This window comes from Doryrhamphus excisus, chromosome 19 (genome assembly GCF_030265055.1).
Source record: "Doryrhamphus excisus isolate RoL2022-K1 chromosome 19, RoL_Dexc_1.0, whole genome shotgun sequence".
Lineage (NCBI taxonomy): Eukaryota > Metazoa > Chordata > Actinopteri > Syngnathiformes > Syngnathidae > Doryrhamphus > Doryrhamphus excisus.
In genome coordinates this window covers 3544995-3557364 of record NC_080484.1, presented here as the reverse complement: position 1 = coordinate 3557364, position 12370 = coordinate 3544995, and the positions used below count along the sequence as shown (strand labels likewise).

Sequence of the window (12370 nt, the reverse complement as noted above, 5' to 3'; positions counted from 1 at the left end):
ACTCTTCATTCTTCTTCCTCCAAACACGCTTATTGGAATTATGACCAAAAAGTTCTATTTTGGTCTCATCTGACCATAAAACTTTCTCCCATGACTCCTCTGTATCATCCAAATGGTCATATGCAAACTTAAGACGGGCCTTGACATGTGCTGGTTTAAGCAGGGGAACCTTTCGTGCCATGCATGATTTCACATCATGACGTCTTAGTGTATTACCTACAGTAACCTTGGAAACGGTGGTCCCAGCTCTTTTCAGGTCATTGACCAAGTCCTGTCGTGTAGTTCTGGGCTGATTCCTCACCTTTCTTAGAATCATTGAGACCCCACGAGGTGATATCTTGCATGGGGCTCCACTCCGATTGAGATTGACCGTCATGTTTAGCTTCTTCCATTTTCTAATGATAGCTCCAACAGTGGACCTTTTTTCACCAAGCTGCTTGGTAATTGCTCCGTAGCCCTTTCCAGCCTTGTGGAGGTGTACAATTTTGTCTCTGGTGTCTTTGGACAGCTCTTTAACTTGTAACATGGCGAAGACCAAAGTCTTACTGATTGTATGGGGTGGACAGGTGTCTTTATGCAGCTAACGACCTCAAACAGGTGCATCTGATTCAGGATGATACATGGAGTGCAGGTGGACTTCTAATGGGCAGACTAACAGGTCTTTCAGGGTCAGAATTCTAGATGATACACAGGTGTTCAAATACTTATTTGCAGCTGTATCACACAAATAAATTGTTAAAAAATCATGCATTGTGATTTCTGGATTTTTCTTTTTAGTTTATCTCTCTCACAGTGGACATGCACCTACGATGAAAATTTCAGACCCCTCCATGATTTCTAAGTGGGAGAAATAGCAAAATAGCAGGGTGTTCAAATACTTATTTTCTTCACTGTAACATAAAGTGGTCCATCCATCCATGTCCTATGCTGCTTATGCTCACTCATTCGCGGTGGCATGCTGGAGCCTATCCCAGCCGACTTCAGGTGAAAAAAGTCCTCGATCAAAAAACATGTCATACCCACTGCTCTCTGGCATATCTTATTTTGTGTAGATATGTGGAAATAAAGTACACTTCATGCGCTAGAGGTACTGCAAAAAAGATCAGTTAGGATAATCCATAATGACACGTAGAAAGAACATATACAATTTCTGATTTCTAAAATCACCAAGTTAATAAGTGACTTCCTCGGTGTGGCTGCAGGCACACACTGCAATCGTGGGCACTGATTTACAGCGTTTTGTGTTTATTGACCAAAATGTTCTTTTTAATTAAGGTATGTGAGCACATTCGCAACCACGGGACCAACTATGCTATTATGCTATTACACCCCAAACTGTGACTGTAGGACCCAATGACATTGTTAAACAAATATTTGTTTTGCTGACAGAAGCCAATTTCGCCACATGAAAGGCGAATAAAGAAACACAGTTGAGCATGCTTCAGCACGTGCAGATGGATATTGTTCCTTGCAGCCTAATTATGTTGGTGTACCTAACGTGGCCAGAGATAGATATTTTATTGGTAGCGTTTCTCTGATGGTTTTCCCTTTTTGTCACTGCTCAGGTGCCACTGCCTGGCTCTGTGGGAGATGTTCATCCATGTATTTACTGTTGTTTCCATGGAGACCACACATCCAACTGTGTGCTGTCACAGTGGCTAATTAGTTAATGAAGTGCACACTGACGCCAGGGAGGAGGGGAGGCGGGGTCGGAGAGGGGAAGACAGAATATGAAGGAATTTGGCAAATGTACAACATCTTCTCTCCTCGCGACTGCCCCCCCATCCCTAATCAGTTCTGCTGTAATCAATTAGCAGGGTGAGGGAACAGGTGCATGCTAAATGAATTCCTCTGTGGCCACTGTCACAGTGACATTGACTGGATTTTTTAAATGCCCATTGGCCTGTTGGGGAGCAACATCCATTTGTGTGGTGCCATCCACAAACAGATATGTGAATGTGTTTGACGCAGTGTGTACACGAGTACATCCAAATCTAGCAATTATCACATGTTTTCAGATCCACTGGAATCTGCCATATATGCACTTTGACATCTGCTGACCATTTGACACTCCTTTGATTTAAAATTAATCTCCCTCATAGAATAGAAAAAGACTACTATAAAAGTTCTATAAAAATTGTGATAGGGATGAAACAATATAACCTGTGGAACACAGCAGAAACATAACTATTTTTTCCCCATCGCAATGAATCAAACCACCGATGCAGTAGCTGTGGTGGTTGGTATAAGGCTACAGAGATGTAGTGAAATTTAGGAGTGTATGTGCGTCAAGGTTTGACAAACGGGTGCGGGGAGCACTAAAGGTTAGCCTGGTTAACAAGGTCATTGCCGTTTCTATTGCCTCCCTGTCACTGTGAAACATTGTAACGTTTTTAATGGAATCCCTGCTATCCAAATGTTTTCTTCTTTAATTAAAGCCTGAAATATTATAACCAATGTATACCAATGTATCTTTATGTATATATACATTATGTATATATATACTATAATAGTTACTAGTTCATAGGTGGCGGAAAGACAGTGAAAAAAAAAATATATATATATACATAAAGAGAGATAAAGGAGAGAATTATAATGTGGAATACATAATTCTTTATTTTTCACATAAATACTTCTCAACAGTGGATCAAGTACTTATTTATCCCATTGTATACAGTATACAGCAGCAAGTGAATGCCTTCTCTTGGTAATATAATACATTGAATAAGCAGACAGAAAACAAAAGTGGTTGAATTTTTTGGGGGGGTGACTATCCAGTCAGGGCCACACATTGCCCCTCTTTGTATTGTTCTCCAGTTACAGTTTGTATATTGTTCCTTACTGTCTTTCAGAGCATCAAAGTGTCATGGCAGCCACCTCCACGGGGCGCACAGAATGGCATCATCAGCGCGTACAAGATCAAATATAGGAAGACGGGCCGCCGTGGAGATCAGGAGGCCATTGAGCCAAACAACCTATGGTATCTGTTCACAGGTGAGACTCTCTGCGTTGAATAAATAAGTAATATCAGGTTAGCCAAATAGCAGTATTCTGTAGTAATATGTTATGGTTTAAAAGTTACATTCAGGAACATCACATAGTCATATTTGCACAATTCAACGTCTAAAAAGAAGAAGGAAAAAGCAGATCTTATTTCATCCTATGCCTTCTATTCATGTCTGTTATTGATAATTCATTCACATCATTTATTGCATCGGACAGCCAGCCCATTTTCCTGTGGCGTTTTGCTGTTTTTTAGAATGTATGAATCATTCTAAGCAGCATTAAAAATGGGTTACTGTGTTTACATTAGTCACTTGTTAAAAAGATTTTCATATTCAAAATCTATTATAAGCTAGGAAACCAGGGTTCAATTCCACCCTCGGCCATCGCTGTGTGGAGTTTGCATGTTCTCCCCGTGCATGCGTGGGTTTTCTCCGGGTACTTCGGTTTCCTCCCACATTCCAAAAACATGCTAGGTTAATTGGTGACTCCAAATTGTCCATAGGTATGTGAGTGTGAATGGTTGTATGTCTATATGTGCCCTGTGATTGGCTGGCGACCAGTCCAGGGTGTACCCCGCCTTTCACCCGAAGACAGCTGGGACAGGCTCCAGCACCTCCCTTGTGAGGAAAAGTGGTAGAAAATGAATAAATGAATGAATGAAAATCCATTGTAACATTGCCAAAGTATCTGATCGGACTCTAAATCGGATCGGATCTGAAGCCAAACGTTTGTATTGGGTTGATTGGCTAAAACGTTTGAGATATCTGTAATACAGTATGTAGTACTCTACTCTTGTCCTTAGTATCAGTAATGCCACTGTAATGTTTGGTGAGACACACAAGTACCAGACTTGATTGCTGAAACAACAGGCTTTTATTGTGGGTTTACATGAAAATTAACTGGGAAAACTGGGTTTACATACAAACCACAACTCAACTCTGATCCCCCAGTGTCACTTCCTCCGTCCCTCACTCCACTTTCACATTTTACATTTATAGCAACACGCATGAGTAGTGTCTTAATTGTCTCTTATTTTCTCTTATTGTGCCTACTTATTGGTACGAGTGCAAAGGTGACTATAGGGGTGTTACTTCATGTCTAAAGGGCTTTAATAATGGCAAAAGCATATTAAGAAGGCGGTAAACAGGTTTTCTATGCACTTCAAAAATATTCCATTGGAATTCTACTTTGCAGAAATTCACTTATCACGGTCAAATGTGGAACCAATTAATTGCCATAAACAAAACTGTCCTCAAACTTCAATATTATGGCGTGCATCCATCAATACTGATATTTTTGTAGCAGTATGTGAACAACTTCAAGAAAACGCTTGTTGAATGGCAGGACCGCACACAAGAGTGTGGCAATCAGTTGCAAGCAGGATAAAAAGGTGGTAAGCGGAGGCAGAGCTTTGGCCACACCCTGACTGACAGCACACATACAAACATGACATGACTGGAGGGCAAGAGCAGAGGATGAGACAGGGAAATACAGATCTTAACACATTCCGTAGCCTCTGGCTTTTTTTAAACTTGGATTTTGGTTCACACTGGGTGCACTCAGTCGGTTTTGTTTTCTTTTCATCTGTGAAGTATAAATTGCATTTGCATAAATTCACGTCTACTGTATGTATTTGCATGAGCGTCTCATTTATACTGCCGCCAGCTGTTATTTCAATCTAAGGTTTGCAGGATTGAGAAGAAGCTGATCTTCCTTGTCATATCATTATTTTTTTTTACACTGATGGTTATCTCCATTTCACTGTTCGCCAAATAATTCATTTCCCAGTGGCAGGTGAGTGAGTGTGAGTGTTGTCATGTAAGTGTAGCTGTCGCCTGTAATCATCCCTGTTGACTGTCTGAGGTTCGAAAGAGGGAGGAGGAATAGCAGATTAAATCTTTAGTAACACACATTTCATTATTTTCATTCTTGGCGCAGTTCATTCAATCACAGTAAAGGGATCCCGGTCTCAGCCAATGACAAAAGAGAATAGTAAATACAAATCATTTTATCTTTGGGTTCTTGCTGACTGTGTGGTGTGACTTATCGGTGAGATGATGCTTCATGGTTGCCGTCCGTTTGTTGTGTGGAGTTTGCACAGCGTCAGCGGACATCTATAATTCCACACATACTGAGCTAGCAAGCTTGTTGCATCATTTGCACGCCAATCCTTAACGACAGATAAACCAATACAGATGATTAATCAATATCTCATGTTTATGCTAATTCAGTGTTCCCTAATTTATGGCATTTAGTCAGTTCCAGACCTTACAGTGATAATTTAATTTTGTACAAGGAGAGATTCCTTATTTATAAATGGAATATTTTCATGGTTACAACACATCATAAATATGTTTTTGACATAATTAGAGCCTTCTAGACAATAAATAACATTGTTATGGTCACGCTGGTATTACTCAACATAGTAACTATAATAACAGGAAATAAGACACATAAGACATAAGTATGACTCATGCTCATGTGTGTTGCTGTAAATGTGTTGCTAGAGGAGCTGAGTGTGTGTGTGTGGGGAGGTGGAAAGAATGTGACATGGGGGGTTCAAAGTTGAGTTTTAGCCATTTTAGCCGTCATTCCTTACAATTGTGCCTGTTGTGAATCATGCAAACCAAAATGAAAAGTATGTTTTCCAGCCATCCAAGTCTGATGCTTGTGTGTCTCACAGACATTAAAGTAACATTACTGCCACCTAGTGACCGGTGTAGAATATTACATTTTTTGAATACACCACATTTTTGAATGCATCTTCTGAATGCATTGTATTTGTATGTTACTTAAGTTGGGCATTTTTCTGCTTAAATACGAAACAGCAATGTTTTATTAACCAATATATTTTTGAAAAAAGAGTCACGACCCAGAGTAAATTTTAACCACACCAAATCTTTGGACACAACCTTAATCCAAGTGGCCTTCAGGGCGGCAGTATAGATATAGATTGTATAGATAGGAGGACGAGGGCTTTGAATCTTGGGTTGCAAGATCAAGTCCCAGACCAAAGACAGTGGCCAGGTAACCAAGTGGAGGGAATATCCCAGGAAGGAAGCCTTCACTTTTGGAAAGAATTACGTGTATAAAATAATTTTCCTGTGGAAAAATACTAGATTCCAAAAGTGACTTTTTGAGAAGTGGTGACAACAGCATGGTAGCGTAGTGATTGGTATGTGTCACAGTCAGGAGATCGGGGTTCAAATCCCCATTTGAACAGCTCTCTATGGAGTTTGCACATTCTCTTTGTTCGTGTGTGGACTTTGCAAATGTACCAATCTATAATAACCACTATTTGTATTCCTCCAGAGCATCGTTAAGTCCTCATCTGCCTCAGGGCATTTTTAACCCTCTTTCCCCGCCTCAATCCCCAAATCAAGATAAACCACAAATCCAGTTAATTACTGTAAGTTGATCTCTCATATGGAGATGTGGTCTGACGATGCTGTTGGTCCCCTGAGCGTGAATCAGTAAATCACATCATGTTCATCATCTAAGGATGACAATGCATTACTTGACATGAAGCTGCTGACATACCGTGCTGACACGGAGGAACCTTGATTTGTGCTCTGCTTTACGATTTAACAATCTTGTTCAGCTGCTGTCATACACAAAATCATCTCTGTAGCTCTGACCTTGGTTTCCTTAGCAACCCTTTTGGCGATGTATTGATTCCAGACCGTGATAAATGAATTTCTGCACAGCAGGAATATTTATAAATGGAATATATTTGGATTTAGAGCATACAAAACCTGTTTACAACCTTCTAAATACAATTTGTACATTACTAGAGCCCTCTTGACATGAAATAACACCCCTATAATCGCCTTTATACTCACATTACCCAAAAGGGTAGTTATTGCATCGTGCAACCATCCATAGTCCAATTTCCAAATTGTCCATAGGTGTGAATGGTTGTTTCTGTGACTCGTAAGTCAGATCAGTTCCATCTCACCTATGACTGGGACATGGTAAGCGGTATAGAACTAAATGAATGGATGTACTCTATAATGTCATGTTCTCTTTCTCTCTCCAGGTCTTGAGAAGGGCAGCCAGTACAGTTTCCAAGTAGCCGCCATGACCACCAATGGAACAGGCCCAGCTAGTGACTGGTATACCGCTGAGACACCTGAGAATGATTTGGATGGTGAGAAATCACAGAGTGGCAGTGTGTATGTGTATGTGTGTGTGTGTGTGTGTGTGCATATGTTTGTGTGAGTGCACTGATCTGTGAAACTAAATGTAAATACCACCGCTATCCCAACAGGCTCATAAATATTTAGCAGTTTAAAGGCCAAGACACGTGGAAGGAGGCTCGGCGTCTGGAAGTAGGGGAATGAATGAAAGGGAAAAAAATACAATTATTGAGTCATATAAATGATGCATACGGAATCCCTGGGAGATGCTTTCTAAAAGCAAGACGTGTTAAAGGAAATCTTATATAAGACTGAAAACATTACATTCAATCAGCAAAATAGTTTATTGCTAAAATGCTGCTTTTGTGCATCTATACAAAGAGTTAAAAAAGTCGTAGTAACTGTGCTGAGGGGAAAAACTAACAACTAACCAAAAAAATCCAAGATAACTGTATTTGCACGGTGGGACAAAGGCCCTAATCTAGTTTCAATGGATTATCACTCAATGAAGTGAAAGGGAGCATCTTTCCCCAAAGACCCGGAGAAGGCTAATCTGATATAATCTGGTGCTGCGTTTTAACACAAAGTGACAGGCTTTATTGGGGTTTAATGTGAAGCTAACGTTGTTAGAATATGTTAGCCACAGCTGTCGGAAGCAAGAGCAAAGCCCAAAATCCAGAGGACAGTTTTTGTACGCCTGGCATTGCATTAGTGGTTTGTAACAGAGCAGGTACTGTGTTAAAAAAAAAAAAAAAAAACTTCTCTCTCAATACTAAATGACATCAGTTCCTTTAATGTTTTATTTTTCACATTTTAAGAACAAACAAAACTTTGACAGCAGGTCATACTGCAGACCTTTTTTTGAGCCTTTGACCAAAATGGCTGGTCGTCCAATGCCATGAACTCCACACTATTTCCTTGTAGCTGCTTTGCTCTTTTCACTGCTCATAAGCACTAAAACCACTGCCTGGCTCTTTGCTCCCACTAGCTTTAATTTTAAGCTTTTAATTTATAAGGATCAGCCGATGGCCAAAAGTAAGGAAACTGCCGCCGATCCATTGGTCGGTGTGTTTACATTTAAGACATAAGTAATACATTTACAATAATTACTATATTTGGCTACTTATATGGTTGGGAATTTAATTAAAGCAACAAATACGTTAAATTTGCTTCAATGTGCATTTTTTAAACAAATAATAGGCCATATTCAACCATGATTCAACCACAACAGGGATGATTTATGAATTAACATTGTTTGGAAAACCATGCTAGAGGCAAATTCGAAGTGTAAAGTAGCAAGGGATTACTGTATTCAGAATGCAGTAGTAGGACCAGTAATAATACTTTCAATACAAAGAATGCATTTTGTGCTGATGGCTGCGTCATTGCTTCATCCAAACACAAAATATATCACAGGAAGACAAAATACAGAACTCCACAGTGTACCCTAACGTTTTTGTGGGTGGATTAAAAAATAAACTGTCAGCAACTGGTAGCAATGAAGGACTGTTAATTTTCAAGGTCAACAAGACTCACAGGGACAAGCAAGTATTACAAAACAATGTTCTCAGCGCACCTAATAGAGATTAAATACACTCCGGCTAATTACGTACACGAGACACAGATGGTGATAGCAATTGCTGACAAAGAGCTAATCGGATGGCACGTTAGGGACAAGGCGGGGCTAACGAGACCGTGAGCCAGAAAATCAAAGACTGAACAAACAAGCAAATGAACATGTTTTTGTTTGTCTTTTGACAGAGAGTCAGGTTCCAGACCAACCCAGCTCGCTGCATGTCAGACCACTTCCCAACAGCATCATCATGTCTTGGACTCCTCCAATCAGTCCCAACATCCTGGTTCGAGGTTACATCATTGGCTACGGAGTGGGAAGTCCCTATGCAGAGACAGTTCGTGTTGACAGCAAGCAGAGATACTTCTCCATCGAAAACCTGGGTGAGAAGAGGGTGGCACACGTACGGTGACTATATGGGTGTTCATGTCTAGTGGGATCTAATAATGTTCAAATAAACAATAACATCATGTTAAAAACATATTTAGAAGGTTGTCCATGAAATATAGTACATTTATAAATCAGGAATGCTACATATCCCAGTCGGGCCTGGAACTAATTAACTACGATAAATGTTGAAATGACTCAAACAACATGTGACGATTGACTAGATTTTTTTTGGCTTCATTAGCACTAGCTTCAATCTTCAATTCAGTCTGGCTGCAAAACTCGCAGCGAGGTAAAAAAAAAAGTGAATACGTGACGGTAAGTGGTTACTGGAATTACAACAGAATTACAGCAGACAAGCAGTGTGAATTACGTAGACATGTCCTGGAGAAATAGACAGATATCAGACAGATAGCCCCCAGTGCTAGCCTGACGGCCATGCTACAGGCTACACCATGACTCCCGATTCCATCTCTTCATAGATCAGCTTACATTCATTAGTGGTGAGTAGCTATACGTTTTGTACTTTTAATGGGTTTAATAAGTGTGTCAGGCACATTTCAAACCTGGATTGTGTCACAAGTGAACAATGGCATTTGGATTTGTCAAAAATAGACATTTTTACCCCAGCAAAAAGCAGGAATCTACTCTACACAACAAATAATGTGTCCCATGAAGAAGCCTCAGTAGCAGCTACGGAAAAGAATAGGGCCTTTCGGTCTTTCAAAGACATGATTTGTTTCTGAAAGTCAGCTATCCAAATGGCGGCAGTGTTTGTTTACCCTTTTTTTCTACCAGACAGACGACCCTGCCTCTAAACAAAATTTCTCCCAAGGGAGACAAATAAATTGAACTGAACTGTGTATATATATGCATACAGGTCTCCAATAGGCTGCACGGTCAATGAGTGTTTAGCATGCAGGCATCACAGCTAGGAGACCCGAGTTCAATTCCACCCTCGGCCATCTCTGTGTGGAGTTTGCATGTTCTCCCCGTGCATGCGTGGGTTTTCTCCGGGTACTCCGGTTTCCTCACACATTCCAAAAACATGCTAGGTTAATTGGCGACTCCAAATTGTCCACAGGTATGAATGTGAGTGTGAATGGTTGTTTGTCTATATGTGCCCTGTGATTGGCTGGCGACCAGTCCAGGGTGTACCCCGCCTCTTGCCCGAAGACAGTTGGGATAGGCTCCAGCACCCCCCACGACCCTCGTGAGGAAAAAGCGGTAGAAAATGAATGAATGAATGAATGAACTGAACGACAGTGTCATGTTTTGTTGCATGAATTTACTTTTACTGTGCAAGCAAATTCGTCTCCTTCCATCATGAAAATGCGTGGTGTAATATTACTTATCATAAGTCTGGCTTTAATCACTAATTTACACTGTTTGAAGACTCCAATGCAGTTTGAAGTCTGCACTTTCATCTGTGTGAAGGTGCCATCGTGATGCAACACCTTGAACCTGTGCTGTGCTGTGTCTGACTCACAAGTGTTTTAATCCAGTACCTTGTTGATCGATAAAGCACCTCACTTCCGTGACCTGGTTTGTTTTTCTTTCTTTCTTTGTATGACTCCAGCACAGCCCATTTATCAGAAATATAATTATCTTTTTTTTATTAATTCATCACATGAAAGTGGTTGTGTCTTTTTTGGAGAGACATGCAGTGTGCAAATTAATCAATTTAACGATTATGCACATTGTCAGCAAATATTTCACCAGGATTTTTTTCCTCCTTCCATAAATCTACCTCCGTGTGCCAATATTGACACAGCAGCCCGACATGTTGTTAATTGTGATGATGAAATACTCATTTCCTTGGGATCAATGATTTAGAAGGCATTAATAGGAGAGCTGCTTGAGGTGGAAATCCAATTGTGAACAAAAAAAAAACCTCTCCCAGCACATGCAACAAGCAATTTGCACGCCAAACAGATGTTAACAAATTGTGTGAATGCTCTGACGTGGATGTAAATTCCCATCTCGGGCCTCTAATGGAATGGTAATGAAAGAGTCATATTGCATGCTTGCAGTGGATGGCGGCTGCATGCGGTATGTACATGGCATTCATAATTCATGGTGATCATGAATCCAGGCAGAGAAGCGCTTGGGGAGCAGAGAAGGTGTTTGTTTAACTGATGCAAGTGTTGAACGCTTAACAGAGAGAACATGCAGCATCATCACTTCTCCAGTATGGAGCGGCACCAGAATAAGGAAAGGCATGACAATCACTTGGTCATGTTCTTCGACTGCCTTCTTGTTCTCAAATGCACTGAAGAAAAGAAGAGCCAGTCAGAGCTAAAATTAACTTTAAAATAAAACTGCAAGTTGATGTCAAAGATTTATGACTTATGATGTTACAAATGTTACACACATTCCATATTTGAAAAGACGTCAACTTAACACTGTTCGTGTGGCACAAATGCACTTTTGTAATTGAAGCAAACAACATACAGTCTTCCCTCGCAATATCGCAGCTCAATTATCACTTTTCGCAATAATTAATAAATCATCTCCGTTTTGTGGAAGACTATGGCCTATCATTAGTCAAAATATAGTGCAATGCAAGTAGCATGTCGGCTTCTGGATACTAGGCAGCAGTGATGAAGCAAAACATTGACACATTACCTTACATAACATTACCTTAACACTCCATGAAGCCAGTCATGGCATGTCCGACATGACAGAGTGAAAAAAGCTCTTCTCCTACCATCCCCTGTGAAAGTGGTTAGTTTTTTGCTTTTTGAGTTTAGAAGAAATCCATTGGTTAGTTGGTTGCGAGTTTGCTAGTTTGCTAGCCAGCGGCCTTATAGCATAACAGTGCTGCATCAGTGGTGTAAACAATTAATTACAGGACTAAAAAGGCACGTGGGATCATATCGTAAGACACACATCACGTGACATGCATTAGCACAAACTTTCACACGAACGAATTCCGCATGTCATTTGGCTGGACGGTGACTCAGGTGATGTCGCATCCCGTGGGTGGCACCCATTAATGTTCTTAATTAATGCTATGGAGGCCGTTTTCGCCCAGTGTCTTACTTATGGTGGAGTCATGTACACTGACCTTAACTGAGACAAGTGAGGCCTGCACTTCTTTGGATGTTGTTGAGGGGTCTTTTGTGACCTCTTGGACAAGGCGTTGCTGCGCTCTTGGGGGACTTTTGGTTGGCTGGTTACTCTTGAGCATTATGTCAACTACAAAAGCATATGTCGCAATGGCAGTGGGTAAAACTTATCAAAAAGGGCAAATGATTTGAAT

General features: G+C 40.5%; 1 protein-coding gene across 3 annotated transcripts in view; it reads left to right on the top strand.

Moving 5' to 3' along the window:
• Positions 1-12370, top strand: part of dcc (DCC netrin 1 receptor) — a 278686-nt gene that overhangs the window by 182607 nt on the left and 83709 nt on the right. For all 3 annotated transcript variants that reach the window (XM_058057939.1, XM_058057938.1, XM_058057936.1), the window contains exons 13-15: positions 2853-2994; positions 7046-7156; positions 8907-9101. In XM_058057939.1, coding sequence (XP_057913922.1) covers positions 2853-2994; positions 7046-7156; positions 8907-9101 — 448 coding nt within the window. The remainder of the gene's footprint in view (positions 1-2852; positions 2995-7045; positions 7157-8906; positions 9102-12370) is intronic.